The sequence below is a fragment of the Salminus brasiliensis genome, chromosome 6 (assembly GCF_030463535.1).
Source record: "Salminus brasiliensis chromosome 6, fSalBra1.hap2, whole genome shotgun sequence".
Taxonomy (NCBI): domain Eukaryota; kingdom Metazoa; phylum Chordata; class Actinopteri; order Characiformes; family Bryconidae; genus Salminus; species Salminus brasiliensis.
The window spans coordinates 38,562,600-38,578,583 of NC_132883.1; the positions used below are offsets into that span (position 1 = coordinate 38,562,600).

At 40.4% G+C, this 15,984-nt stretch overlaps 1 protein-coding gene across 1 annotated transcript; it reads right to left on the reverse strand.

Annotated features, from left to right (window-relative positions):
* Nucleotides 1-3,981: 3,981 nt before the first annotated feature.
* On the reverse strand, nt 3,982-15,982 carry mapkapk2b (MAPK activated protein kinase 2b). Its single transcript, XM_072681059.1, has 10 exons — nt 15,265-15,982; nt 8,548-8,687; nt 8,254-8,318; nt 8,039-8,118; nt 6,782-6,908; nt 6,600-6,675; nt 5,966-6,090; nt 5,660-5,745; nt 4,733-4,813; nt 3,982-4,359 (listed from the first exon to the last, which is right to left on the reverse strand). The coding sequence occupies exons 1-10, from the start codon at nt 15,484-15,486 to the stop codon at nt 4,216-4,218; spliced, it is 1,146 nt and encodes a 381-aa protein (XP_072537160.1). The 5' UTR covers nt 15,487-15,982; the 3' UTR covers nt 3,982-4,215.
* Nucleotides 15,983-15,984: the final 2 nt, after the last annotated feature.

Consider the following 15,984-nt stretch of genomic DNA (forward strand, 5'->3'; position numbering starts at 1 on the left):
CGTTGAACCTTGAGATGGATGGGCTACAACAGCAAAAGACCCCTTCGGGTTTCACTTCTGTCAGCCAAGAACAGAAAGCTGAGGCTGCAGTGGGCACAGGCTCACCAAACCAGGACAGTTGACAAGACTGGAAAATCGTAGAATGGTCTGATGAATCTTGAATCCTGCTAAGCCTCACAGATGGTAGGGTCAGAATTTGGCACCAACTGTGTGAATCCATGGACCTAATCTACCTTGTGTCAACAGTCCAGGCTGGTGGAGGTGGTGTACTGCTGTAATGGTGTGGGGAATGCATTCTTGGCAGATATTGGGTGTGTTAGTACCAGTCGAGCATCGCTTAATTGCCACCGCCTACTTGAGTATTGTTGCTGAGCATGAGCATCCTTTCATGCCTTTCATGACCACAATGTGCCCATCTTCAAGCATGATAATGCACCATGGCAAAAGCTAAGGTTGTCTCGATCTGGTTTTATGAACATGACAATCAGTTCAGTTTTCTTTAAGGGCCTTTCCAGTCACCGAATCTGAATCTTGGAATGTAGAACATCTTTTGGATGTAGAGGAGCGGGAGGTTCAGAGCATGGAAAACGTCCCCCTGGAACAACTACAGGAATCAACATGTCAGCATGGATCAGAATCTCAAAGAAGTGTTTCTAACATCTTTTGGAACTTAATGACACCAGAAAGTGAGGCTATTTGAAGAACAAAATGAGACCCTACCCAGCATTTGTATAGTGTTCCTCATAAAGTGCTTGGTGAGTGCATGTATACACACTATTTCCAAAACATTGTGGACACTGCCAGTTGTGGACACTGCCACTGTCAGCTACTGCAAGTTGCACCCATTGCTTACGCAGATGTGCACATGTACACACAACTTGTCTAGTTCTGTAAAAGTACTGCCAATAGAATAGGACTCTCTGGAGTAGAAAAAAACATGAACTTATGGGCACCATGCCTAATTCCAGATGTGGACTAGAGGATATAAGCATTGAGCTGTGGAGCAGTGGAACTGTGTTCTCTGGAATGATGGTTGGTGCTCCATTGAATACTTTAGGGGTAAGATGGGGATTTAGGGATGAGGTGGGGCGGTGATCATTCAACATCCTGACCTCACTACTGCTGTTGTTACTGAATGCAAATATTAAATCCTTCATCAAAAGCAGTATAAGCTAAATGTTAGTGTCCCAATACTTTTGTCCATATAGTGTTTATATATATATATATATATATATATAAATAAGCAGTGGTAGTGGATAACACTACTGCCCGCAATCCATTCTGCATCTGGACAAGTACCCCACGCTACATCTATACAAGTCCTTGAACAAGACTACTAAAGTTGCAGTTGCTTATCTTTGTAACGTGATTAAAATGCATGTCTCTTTAAGATCATCTGCCAAATGCAGTAAATATAATGCATATGGGACATACTCATGACCCCACATCCTGACATTGTATGAAGCACATGTCAATGAAGCATTTGGCTATGATTAATGATGCCATGTATATATGCATAATGCTGCTCTGCGTCCGCCACGTGTGGTTTCAATTTGGTCCGGCTCCAGTTTTAGCAGTAGTTCCCCTTAACTCCAGAATCAGTTACAGTACTAATGAAGTCTTAATGAGCAGTTGTAGTCCCCCACGACAGTTTATGGCCTCATTCTTTTATGTGCTTTCTGGGCCTGGTTATTGCCACTTTCTGAGCTTTTCCATTGTTTTCACTTTGGTAGCATCATGTTTCTACACCTATTCAGTTCCGTTAGGAATGCCATTCACTCCGATTGAGGGGAGTCAGTAAACACAGACGTTGCCTCCTCATCATAAAATGCAACTACAACTAACGTTGACATATCTCCAGTTAAACGCCCCCTTGGTCCTATACAGCCCTTTAAAGCCAGGCCCTAGGCTATCTTCTCTCTCACTCGCTCTCATTCCAGCCAGATGTACATGAAGGAATGAAAATTGCTGTTTTCTCTTTTTTACATTGAAAGGAGGACGTTGTGCACATCTGATTGGATGCAGCACAGGTCTAATGGGTCACAGGCACTGCTGAGGAACTGAACAGTACACAAAACCCGAAGGCATCAGACTCTGCAGGGGACTCCAGGCTATTTTAGCCATTGTTTTTCAACTGCAGTTGAGCACGATTTCATGCTTTAAGAGCAATTATTAAAGCATTCCTAAAGCCCAAGCTGTTCCCAGTGACAGTAAAGACAACAAGCAAAGAGTTATTAAGCCATTTACACACAGCTCACAGTGAAGGACTTACCTCGGCTTTGCCAATCATGCTATTAACTGGGAAATGTCTTGTAACTGGTGACTTCAGCAAAGCAGGGATGATGCACTTACCACTTCATTAATTATTCATTGTCATTTATTTATTATTTATTTTATTACTCATGCCTTCTTACCTTCTCATCTTGTCTATGGGTAACCCTGCTTTCATCTACTGCCCTCCAAAACCATTGCTAGATTACACTATCCTTCTTCACAGCATGTACTAGTTTGCACTTACAACTGATTTCCAGTACAAAACAATAAACCATATGGACAGAAGTATTGAGACACCTGCTCATTCAATGTTTAAACGCTTGCTACTAGCTTTTAAAGCATTGCTGTGAGGCTTTGATTGCATTCAGCAACAAAAGCATTAGTGAGATCAGGATGTTGGATGAACGCCACCCCACCTCATTCCAACTCCTCAACTAATTCCAAAAGTATTGGATGAAGCACAGACCATCATTCCAGGGAACACATTTCCACTGCTCCACAGTCCACGCCTGACATTAGGCACGGTGCCACTAGGTACATGCTTATCTGCTCCAGGGATAGTCCTGTTCTATTGGCAATACTTCTGTACGTATTTTTTTTTTTTTTCAAGTCCTTCACAACAAACTGCAACTGCAAATGACTGCACATCTAGGATACCATAGTGGCCACTTGGAACAGCATAGCAACCACCAAGGAATTTCTTAAACATCTCTGCATTTTCTTCTGAATTTTTTTTTACGGGTTATTAATTATGTTCTTATAGATAGTTGTTGTCTTATATTTTCCCTGAAGACAATTAGTGATTATTTGTTTAGCTATAAAAAATCCTAAATGTTTTTTGCTGTTATACACAATGATTATTTTTTTCATTTTTCCAAGTTAAAAAATTAGTTTCAGCCCAATGAATGATCATATTTGCAATTAATTGTGAAATAGAAATAATTAATTTGGATGATGTGGAATGAAGCTTTCTTGGGGTAAAATAGACAAACTTCACAATCCATTACGATCCATTCCCTCTCTCTCTCAGCAGGGGGTGCTAGAGTTCCACTCTTTATTTACTAAATTTATCATCCATTTGACCCTTCAGAATGCTTAAAATTTTTATGTTACAATATGGAATCATCCTTGCATGAATAATACAGCTGTGGTAGACACTAAGCTGAAAATTTAACCAATTTATAAATTTGCTATAATCTGCCAATAAATGATTTCTAGGTGGGCTCATCACCCCACATTCATTTTATATTATGAATATAAAACCTGAGCAATATATGGGAATCTGTTTGTCCTTTATAATGAAGCAGGCTGTTTTTGTAATGTATTTTTAATACTGATATATGTAAATGAGATATGATCTACTTGGCTGCCCTGTATTGTATCGTATTGAAAAAGTACTCCTGGCTGAAATCTCGCTTGTAACTTCAGAGAGAATGACTGGAGCTTAACTGCTGTCGGGTAAATACGCTGGTGTGCAGATACTATGAATGAGTTATTTCTGACTCATAGGGTTCTATTTTGGGACCTACTAAATAATTTAATTTTGACAGCAATGTAGTTATAATAGTGATGAAGTACATGATTAAATACAGGGTGTAAGGGGTTAATATGTGCTACTCTACATACACTAGTCAGAATCAAGCCAACAGCAACACAGCACTGACAAACCAATTCTTTTTTATTTATTAAAAGAGAAAAGACGGCTAAACACGTCATTAAAAATATGAAATGAGAATTCCCTGTGTTGTCTTTGGTGCACGCTGGAATTAAACATCAAATCAAAAGGCAACACGTCTCTGCAGTAAATCAAATGAATCAGAGCTCTGGTACTTGGTGCAGTCTTTTAGAGAGATGTGCAAGTGCCCCATGTGACCTAAATTGTGTGTTTTATTTAAGTGTGTTTGTGTATGGCCTTGGGGGGGGGGATCCTTCATTAGTTTATTATAGCCCTGGCGATTCGGGTGACGCATTAGCTATTTTCTTCCTTCTCTTCATTAGAAGTGGATTGGACGAGTCCTCAATAGTCTTGATTTTGACTTGCTCGTAGTCCACTCTCATTGTGGCCAAGGCATTGGTCATCTCTTCCTGTACATACCAACAAAAAAATAACATCAGCTGGATGTAGCTAATATTTCTATTTCTACTAAGCGAGTTGCTAACTAATGAGCTAATGCTAGAAAAGTCCTTCAAGGAAACAGGCGTTCTTTTCAGTTAATGAGTAGCAAGACTAATAGGCTAATACCAGCCTGGTACTAGCAAGCTAATTTAGCTAGCTAGCTTTTTATCAAACCTTTATTGATCAAACTATTAAAAAGCGTTTCTCAATAGTACTCCATATAACCAACCATGGATATACATTTGCTTCTTCAGTAAACTAAGATTTAGTGACTGGCTGAACCCAAGTTAACAAAGTACTTTTATACAGTGCACGGACAGTATGTAGAAAAGGGCTACTAGCCTTGACTTCCTCCCACACATGGCTTTCTTCCATCAGGACTTGACTGGTGTGCAAAGCAGTCTGAGGCACATGCATCGACCGCTGCAGTTACACAGAAAGATATTGTTTGTTTGAAGGGAGCATAGAATACAGTGGAAATCATATGAGTACAAATTTCGGTATAACTATGTGCATCATATCCAAAACAGGAGTGCAAATTTGTGAGGATCCTACACATTGAGGCTACTTTTTTTTTTTTTTTTTACTGATATCTGTATGAGATTTAAAGCTTTATACCCCTATCAGCCATAACCACCTGCCTAATACTGCCTCTCCTCATGCCGCCAAAACCACTCTGATCTAAGAACGAACTCCAAAATCTCTGTACAGTTGTTTACATAGCAATTTAAAAGCAAATAAATGTATATACAAACTTTTCTCACACATATACATTGATGCATTTCATAAAACAAGTGATTTGTCCAAGTAAAGCCATTTTATGGCGGCAAATGATGCTTGTACTGCTACAAGCCTGGCTAGTGTAAAAAATTCAGTTCTGCTGCATTTGTAAATCTGCCTTAATGAATGAATTAGTGATGCTTTTTCTCTCTGCTATGTAGTAGATGGCGACCTTCTGAATGTTGCTGTTTCCATTAGAGGCTGCTGTGTCGTATGAAGCAGAATAGCCTCTGATTGTCTCGCTTGTACCTTTTCTAACCTCCTTGTGCTCGCCACTGACCTCCTAACAGGCATCCGCTGAGAGGACGGGAGATCAGTAGATACTGACTGTAATGCACTGTAATTATCATTTCACAGTCAAATATACATGAATAATTATATGGACTATGCTGTTTACTTTTCTAAGGATTAGTATAGGCAAGCTTTATGAACCTTTTATTAATTTTTAGGGGTTTGCTTATTAGTTAAAGAGAAAATCGGACAACTCACATTGATCCAGGGATGGCGCATGAACTCTGTGATGGTCATTCTCTCCGTAGGGTCCGTTTTCAGTAACTGGCGAATCAGCTGCTTTGCTAAGAAACAAATAAACATGTTTTAACCGTTACTACTAAGGCCTGCACCGTTAATACTCCTGTGAGAAGCTGCCGACACAGTGCCAGAGCTGCCACAAGACTTTAATAAGGCTCTGAGTTTAATGCCAGAAACCACAGTAAATTTAGTGTAAGACCTTGCAAATAATAATAATTAGCCCGCTAATTGCATTGCTTATAATTTTGAGCAATGTCCTCGCACCTTCCTCTGACACGTCTGACCATTCAGGGTTAGGGAACTCGTACTGGCCATTCCTTATCCGTTTCTTCATTCCTGGGGACAGTGTCACGCCGTGGTTTGAGTAAAAAGGGGGATATCCACATAACCTACAGACAAAAGAAAACGTTTGTTACAGTGAGAGTGAAGAAATGGCAGTGAAAGATTTAGGCCGCATTCACAAGGACATTTTGTATTTTTCAAAAATGTACCTCTTGTGATCACAGACAATAGTTGCAACAGTTGCATCAGCCAATAGGAGCCAGGCTAGGGTGACCCCTGGTAATGCCACAGCCATCCGTTGCTAGAAGTCCCAGAGAGCACAACTGGCCTCGCTCTCTCTGGATGGGTAGGATGCTCCTCCCTCTCCCATCATTACTCAGCGTGATGCTAGCCAGTGGAAGCATCTGTTAGCTGCAGTTAGCACTGTCCTCTAAGTGTGCTAAGCTGTCCAGTGATGCTGCAAGCTAATGTTCGTGAAGGAATCTGAAATGACTTCATGCTATTGACCCTATGTAAAGATGTCTTCTGCATACCAAAACGAAATGTCCTTGTGAATGCGGCCTTAAACTACACCCCAATAGACTGTGATAATGTAGCATTGAAGAATGTCACTTACAGTATGTACATGATGACGCCTAATGACCACATGTCACATGACTTATCATATTTTTCGGGACCAAGCACCTCAGGGGCTAGAACAGAAAAAAATGAAATGAAGTGCTCCAACTCCAAACATGCAGGCACTGAGAGAAACCTGTCACTTTGTGATGTGCTATGACAGCTATGACCATTCCTTACCCACATAATAAGGGGTGTAGCAGGGCGTGGCCAGGCAGCTCTGGGTTGTGGTCTCCTTGGCGAATCCAAAGTCTGTGAGCTTGAGCTGAGCATCAGGATGTGATGATGTATAGAGCAGATTCTCTGGCTGACAGATAGACAACATAATAGAAGAATTATGAAAAATTACTTGTCTTGAGATGCCTGCAGAGATTTTTCACTGCTCAGAGATTTCTTTATACGCCTCAAGCCCCTCAAATCCATTTTCAGAGGAGTTTTTACCTGCTGTTGATGGATAGCTTCTCCACGATACATTTAGGCTTCAGAGGGAAGACATCTGTGTGATCATGTTCATGTTTCTGCATATACTGTAAATACATTGCTGCCTAATCATGCAAACTGATTTACTGCTGACAAGAGTCAACATGACTCTGATACTGCTCCAAGAATACAGACTGGGTTTGGAGGATTCTACTGCATGCTTGACCTCTAGGTAATTTACAGGGAAACATGTTCTTCATTATTTTCTTACATCCAGAAGAAAAGAGTCACAAAACGGGAGGCACAAGAAGTCCACAACTTCTACAAGGCAAATGTAGACATTTTATTTCCTATCCAAAATGACCAGTCAACCTTAATGTACAGGACTGTGGGGTTGATGGGATATAAACTTCTGATTATCTACTTTCTCTTGACGAGCATGCAGTTAGACAGATGCATCCTTCTAGAGGGTATTTAAATAAGAGTTTATCCTGCGTTTCTTCGTAACTGTCTCTACTGTCTAGGAAAGGCTTTCTACTACATTTTAGAGCATTGCTTTAAGTTTGATTGCAATAAGCAACAAGAGCTACTAGTGAGGTCCGGATATTGGTTGATCACCACTCCACCTCATCATCCCCAACTTCCCAACTCATCGCTAAAGTTTTGGATGGAGCACCATCATTCCAGAGAACACAGTTCCACTGCTCCACAGCTCCATGCTGGGGGGCATTATACCCCTCTAGCCCACATCTTTTTTTACAGCAATTCACTGGTTCTTGCAGCTGATGCTCGGTATTCCACAATGTTTCAAATGTAGTTGATTCCAAAAATTGAAGTACATTTCATCTTGAGTGACAATGTACACAACATTACAGAAGCCCTGCATTATGTGCTACTGCCAAGTTCACCTGAAAAGTTAACGTGGCTACCAGCCCTGCTCTCGATCCGTATCCAAGATGAACGACAAAGATCGATATCGGCCTCAAGAACACTGATAGGTTTTTCTCTATTGCTCACCTTAACGTCTCTGTGTGCAATGTTTATGGAATGTAGATACTCGATGGCTTCTCCGATGCTCTTCATAGTGTCTGAGGCCTCTACACATAGAAAAGGAGAGACAGAGAGTGAAGAAATTATAAAAAAAATTGGCAGCACATTTGTATTCCCTGTATTGTTCATTAGTTTGTTAATCAACAAAAGTAAGCCTTAAAATGTGACTGAATATGCAGTACCTCTCTCAGTAAAAGCCTGCTCACGGCGTGCCTGAATGCGTCTGAATAATTCGCCCCCTTCCATGCTGAGTCCAGATGAGAGAATTAATACATGGTAATACAATGATCACATTATAATCCACAAAAAGGAATTTAATGGTAATACCAATTCTACACCAGTAGTACAACAGGGAACTAGAATATTAAGACAAGGACTACTGAGTAATGTATGTGTAGTAAAGCCAAACTAATAGTAGTATTACTTTAGCTCAGTAACACTTTGTATAGTAATAACTGCAGTAAACAAAGTCCTACCACTCCATCACAAGGAGGAGACACTTCTTGCCCTGGTAGAAGTTATCGAAGACGTCCGCGATCCGCACGATCCGGGGGGACACAGATGCACGACAGTGAAGATCCGCCTCCCGGCGAGCTTTCAGACTGTCCTTCAACATCTGGAAGGCATTTTTACACAGTTAAAATGTTATCACATGTTCACACTGAATCAAAATAGGTTTGGTCACAGCATTGTTGGGATTTGAACTCATGATCTTCTGATGCAAAAACCTTACACAGTTGTATTACTGGGAAACTCAGTATGAGCTTCCCCTTTTTTGATGCGAAGCACTTCATGGACCCAGCTTGTAACTTCACATTTAGAAGGCTTCTTCACAAGGGGGCGCTATTAAATTTGCTTTTGGTGCTTTGCATCAATGACACTGTGTGTCCTTGTTAACCATATGGCAATAATATATGCTGAACTGGCCAGAAAACACTGTCATGGTGTTACAAGAACATGTCAAATGTATCCAGACTTCACCTTTAACATGAAAAAAACAACAACAGAATAGCTGTTTTTTATGAAGACAAAAGTTCTTTTACACTGTTTCTTTAAAACCTAATGTCAGTTATTAAAGCACTATTTATACAAAACTATCTTTCAAATTAAGATCTATAATAAATATTATTATATAAAAATATTAAATTATATTGGTTTTCCAATGTTTTTAAGCCCATGGACATCTGTATTGTTGTCAGCCACAAAACTGTCATTAGTTCATGCTATAATCCAGAGATGCTATTGTTGTCTTGCTATACATTCAAACTATATTTCATTGTTATTAAATTATATTTATAAAATTACACTATTATATACATAGCTATGTAAGTATTTTGAAATTTGAAATATGATTTATATTCTGCCCAAATGTATAGCCAGTCGTCTAGGAAATATTTATTTAGCATTAAAAAATCTGCAATATTATCTTTCCTTACTAACTGAAATGCAGCCTTGTGGATCTCCTAAGAGCCTTTTAGTGAACCCAAATATATCACCATAATACAATTCCCGCCAGCTAAATATAAAAGAGCTCGGAGCAGTTCTTGTCTTGGCTGGAGGGAAGTGAAGGAGAGAGCAGTTATGTCACTGAGAAGATTGTTGAAGGTAAGGCTTGAAGCCTGGGCTGGAAAGAGCAGCAATCTGCCTTCGTTTATCATGTGCCAAGATGCATTCCATGTAACTAACTGTAGTCTTAACGGTTAGTCTTTAAAATAGTAGCTATGCCCGAGTACCACGCTCCTCAGTATGAAGATAAGAAAATCACTGTAACTGTAAATGTAACTTAAGTTATATTCTTGTCACCATAAATTATTTTCTTCAGAATTGTGAAAGACACTGCATTGAAAGCAGATAAACATGAACAATACACTGAACACATTTCTAATGCTTAATTTATTTGTCTAATATTTGTTTATTTGATTGATTTCTATTTCCAGTTTCCACCCACCAGCTAGGACTCTTATCACACAATTGTACCAGTCCTGGTGGTTGAAGCAAGCATGTTTTTTCTCTAAGCCACATAAAGCCAGCCAACCGCTTCTTGAACTATTGAGCTATAGCTAATGCAATGTCACTGGACAGACAAACACGCTTGTAGGAGAACACTGACAGTTCTTTTACATCAGCTAACAGACGCTCACACTGGCAACCACATTTTACACTTTACACTAGTACACTAATGCTGACCTCAAAACTATGTCATTAACAATTCAATAATTTTTACCTCGATTGTGGCTTGAGATGCTCAGTTGGCTCAGTGTTTGAGTTCTCCTCCATGTTGCCAAATATTTCAAATTGACTTAAATGAGAGGTTCTGAATATTGGTTTGAACTAATTTTCGATTATTTCCCAGCCTTTCTTTCCACTCACCTCTACCTTGCACACTACTATTCATTTTCTTTTCTTTTTTTGTGTAAATTTTGCTTTTCTATTTTCACATTTTTGATTATATTTTTATTTTCTTATATTTTAATCTTATTATAATTTATTTTTATTTGACATATTTGCTTTATCTTTATATCTTATAATATATAGCAATCTTATATATATATATTTACTTTATATATATATATATATATATATATATATATATATATTCTATCCTTATATTATATCTTATTGTTTCATTTGAGCATGCAGTTATCAAAGCTTATCACTGCTGGCTGTACTGTGCATAACTATTTATGTGACAAATAAACTTTGATTTGAAGATTAGCTTTACGATTAACTGATGGATACAGATGGATCCTGGGTGCCCATATTCGTCTAATTTAAGTTATTGGGGGAAAAAAAACACAATTATTCGGGCAAATTTAATTTGATTTGATGGATCAGCAAGGTCTGTGCAACCCTCCACCCCCCAGTCACATCCCTTTTAACCCTATCATCTATCATTCCTGGCAACACATACCAGAGGGGGTACTGGCTTCCTACCACAAAGTATTTTTCACAACTAAAAATAGTATATACCACAACTATTTTTCATTAGTTATTGTCATTAGCTTGGAACTCAATATCTCATCAAAATAACATGCTGGACATGCTGGAGGAGCTGTATGTGTGAACACAAATGTCGGTTGTACTGCAATGTACTGTTAGCATATCGGGTGAAGCCCCACAGAGTTCCATTTTGGTGCCTATAAAACTGATGTTACCTATGATAGTATTGTAGTTATGACAGTGACCAAAGGTGGGCTTAAATACAGGGTCTAATGGCTTAAGCCACAGTCATTTTAAAAGAAGAAATATCAAATAATACTCAAGATGTCAGTATTGGTCTCTGTATCAAACAACCAAAAGTGGTACTGTGTTCCTGTAGCCCTGTAGCTCATCAAAACTAGCAGATTTAACAGTATGGCCATCTACCCACAAATAAACTTTATGTTCTATAAAATATATATATTTGTAGGCAGAGCTCGGATCACCAAACTTTTGTGCTACTATAGATTCTTTATTTTGATGTTGAGTCTGGGTGCCTCCCTTCCACTCACTCCTGTCTAACTTGTTTAGGTGGATGGTGACTTAAGAGGATAACAGTCATCCCCCTCGTCTAACCGTCAAGGATATACACGAGCCAGACACTCAGCCTGGTGCCTGAGTCAGTGCCACTGCCTTTTAAAGCCATTCAAAGCTTCCTACCTAAATGAATTCGCAATGACTTCCGCTCTTGCGGTCGTTTGTTATACGATCCAGTACCTTTGAATCAGCAGCTGCGATTCAGTCACTACTAAAACCGTTTAGCGTTCATGAGCTCAAATCTCTGCTGAGCTGGAAGATGTTATGGCATCATTTTCTGTCATTGAACTCAGGGTTACAGTGAGAACACTGATGATGATGCAGTTGTTTGTCCCAGGCTTCTACTGTGTGTTCTGTGTTTCAGAACCCGCTCAAAAGCCAATCGAGCTAGACGGGTCGATATTCAGACTGCGTGATGAAAAACTATACCTTATCTCCTACTGGAAACCCACATTCTCATCTCAAATAGGAAGAAAAAAAACTGAAATATGATACCCACTCTGGGGACGTATGGAAAAATGATATGGTATGTGTAAGTGTATTTATTATGAGAGATCAGAAGAGCCCCTCAAAAGCATAGAAAACTACTTTTATTAAAAATCTGACTAAAAATGAGAAGATGAGGTCCTCCACAAAGAAAAACAGGTAACGTGTGCTTTTTCTATGGACAATGGCAAAATACAGTACACTGACCGTCATTCAACTAAAGCATATGAGACAAAGGGTTCTTTGGGCAGTACCGTAGAAGAACTATTTCCATATAGAATTTAAACCGGTAAAGAACCATTACATAAACCTTTAAACCTTCCAAAGGTTCTACACACACACACACACAGACATCTTTATTACATAAATGGTTCTTCAAGAAACCAGAAATGGTTCTTCTGTGGCATCACTCAAAGAACCCTTTGTAGCACTGCTGTCCAAGAAAGAAGGCTTTCTACTAGAGCATCTGTGTGGTCAGGATATTGGATGATCACCACACCACCTCATGCCCAACTCCCCAATTCATCCTAAAAAATATTGGATGGAGCTCCATTATTCCAGAGAACACAGTTCCACTGCTCCACAGCTCAATGCGGGGGTTACCTCTCTAGCCCACACCTGGCATTAGGCATGGTGGCAATAGGTTCATGTTTATCTGCTCCAGAGAGTCTGTTGGTAGTACTTTTCTAATTATAGGAGGATGTAAACATAGAAGATCCTGTGTTGGAAACATGACACGGTGGTCAGCATATGGGTATATCAGTCGTAAACAGCTTTTGTCCTTCAAGCTGATTCTGTCCTTCCAGGAATGTGTTTACAGTACACCCTTAGCAACTGTTCGGAGTTGTGGGCTTCAGTGCACATCTACAAGTCCTTTATCTCAAGCCAGACATAAAAGACACCCACACTATTTAGGATGTTGTAAAATATTGTTCATGTGTTGTTAAACACAGAGATGTTCTGACCACGGTTTACCTATGTGAGATAAACTATGCGCTCCCTGCTGAAAACCCCAGCTCACAATCCTGCTGTTGCTGGTCGCTGCTTTCAGAAGGTCTAAGCTGGTCTTTGATGGGCGAGATGGTGGGAAAGCTGGTTACAAAGCAGGTAAAAACACACCCTATACTAGAAGGCAAGCTGGTTAAGCAGCTTAGCTCCTGACTTGCATAGCATTCTTTTTCATTTAGGTTGATGGACTAAATGGTGTATCAGCATAACCAACTTGATCAAGCTTGGCGTCAGTCTGGTCATACTGGTGGGCCAGTGTAGTCAGGCAGGTCATGCTGGTCAGCAAGCTTGGTCATACTTGTTGACTGGCTTGGCCAGGTTGGTCATGCTGGTAGATCAGCTAAACCATCAACTTCAAATGAAAACATATGCTGGTCAAGAGCTAAGATGGTCAACCAGCTTAACCAGCTTGACTAGCTCACTAGCCAGCATCACAGCAAACACAGGTCAAACACAGCGCTACTGAGATTACAGCGCTTTTACATACAGTATAAACTGGCTGCTGAAGCAAGAGCTCCCAGCGGCTAAACGCCCCACACAGACACACAGTGTCCCTCAAATTTAGTGCTTGTTCAGTTTGATTGTCAGTGTGAAACAAGGAGGACAGTGTGCAGTGTGTAAACGAATGCGCTCCATTGTAGTATCAGGGTGCGTGCCTCACAAAGCACAGCACAGAAATACACACACACACATACACACACACAGTGTTCTCCTAATCTTCTGAGATAATTGTTGAAACGATGGCCATTTTCTAATACAACAAAGATAAATAGAAAAAATCTCAAATGAATGAGAACCATGACAACTCTTTAAATGATTCTTCACATGGTTAAATGATTCTTTTCTATTGTCTTCTCTAAAACCTCTTGTGGACAGTTCTTTATTGGCCCTCGTAAAAACAGGGTTCAATCCAAAGGTCTGTAGACACCCCTTCTAAGTCAGCTAATCACACACAGCTTATAAAATCTCCATACAAAAACACGACTAATACAATGGGACAATCTAGGGCAGGAGCATGTGAGCATTAGGTCACCGTGCCAAGTGCCGAGTGTCGGCTAGAAGGGCGTACGCCCCCCCGGCGTTCGGCAGTAGTGCAGTGGAGTCCTCTAGAGTGATATAGCTTCATCCAGTACCTTTGGGATGAACTGGAGAGGGTGATCATCTGACATCTATAGGCCTACCTGACCTCACTAATACTTGTGGCTCTATTGTCATAGCAGTCTTCCAACATCTGGTGTTAAGCCTAAACCCAAAAAAAAGTTGAGACTGTTACTGCAACAAAAATTACATTTTTCATGGTAAAAAATATAATTTCAGATATCAATGATTAATTAATGTTAATTTTTAATGTAATTCTGACTAGTCATCGTTAGTCATCATAGTTATCACTGATTTACATGGAATCCCACTCGTACCCATCATTACGCTGATAGTAGTAAAGGGTCCAAGTAAAGATACCTATAATTACTGATACATTTTGTACAAGTACAAATTGTAATTCTCATATGTAAACTGTAGACTAGATTTTTTTATTTTATTTTAGCATTTATTTTTGTCCAGTTGTAATATATGGCAAGCTGACTTAGCTTTTAGTATTTACTAGTACAAGTTGACTTGTATCAAAAATCATGGGAATTAACAAGAGAAAAAGCGAGCTAAGCCTGTCTGACCTCAGGGGTCACGTCACTTCACCTCACCGTTAGCTGAAGTGGGAGGGGCACGCAGAAAGACCGGGCGTGGCTAAACACTCAATTCATAAATACTCAATACTGGGGGGGCTTTATACCCCTCTAGCCCACGCCTGGTTTTAGGCAGCATGGTGCCAATAGGTTCATGTTTATGTGCTCCAGAGTGTCCTATTCTATTGGCAGTACTTCCCTCTACAGGGACTAGACAGGCTGCGCGCGCGCGCGCGTGTGTGAGTGTGCATCTGCACATCAGTGTGAGCAATGGGTGCAACTTACAGTAGCTGGATTCATTCATTAGAAGGGGCGTCCACTAACATTTGCAAACTGTTTAAGAGATACTTGTACAGGCAAGAATACAGTATTACAACTAGTCAGATCTAAATGGGAGAACACATTTGTGGATATGGGGACCAGAATGCTTTCATAGATCTGAAGATCTAGTAAAAAGGAGAATGGGAGGGGGGAGAGGATGCTGAGACACTAACGGTTAGCTACCTTCAGAGCGAACTTCTCTCCGGTGCTCCTCTGAAAGATCTCGAAGACTTTTCCGTTAAGGCCAACTCCGAGCACCTGCCCCGAGAGTTTGTAGTCCTCTGTTATCACCTTCTTCTTTATCCTCTGAGTCCATTTCTGAGCAGGCTGGGGGGGGAGAAGACTGTTCCCTTCTGGCTGGCCGGCAGCTTCTGAATCACTCTGGTTTTGTGTGTTTAAGAACATGGTGGCGGCGCAGAGATCCTCATAGTTTCCTCCTCGCTTCACTACTGAACCGCTTCAGAGGCGCTTAAAGGATTTCGAGACTATCCAGTTAAGGCGAGTCTGGAAAAGAACCAGAGCATTAGCCTTAACGCTCCGCGTGCGTACAAACACCGCAGGCGGCCAGCTGCTCTTCATACTAGATAGCTGGACAGAGGGAGATCCTGCAGCCCGCATGTGATCACTTGAGCTGTGTTTCGGGGCTGGATTCAGCTTCAGCTCTGACTCTCAGCAGACCATGGTCGAGTAACATCACGCTGTTGAAGAACTCCCCTCTCTCTCTCGTCTTCTTGTCCCACTCGTAATTCCTGGGAATTTCTTTAAAGCTTACAAAAATAATAATTTATGCTAAAACAGACCTGGCTGGGTGTAGAGCTAATTAACGCAATGTCTTCCGGTTAATATTGGTCATTTATTGTTTTACGGCCGCCTATCAGATAGCCAGCTCAGCCTGTGTGGCTT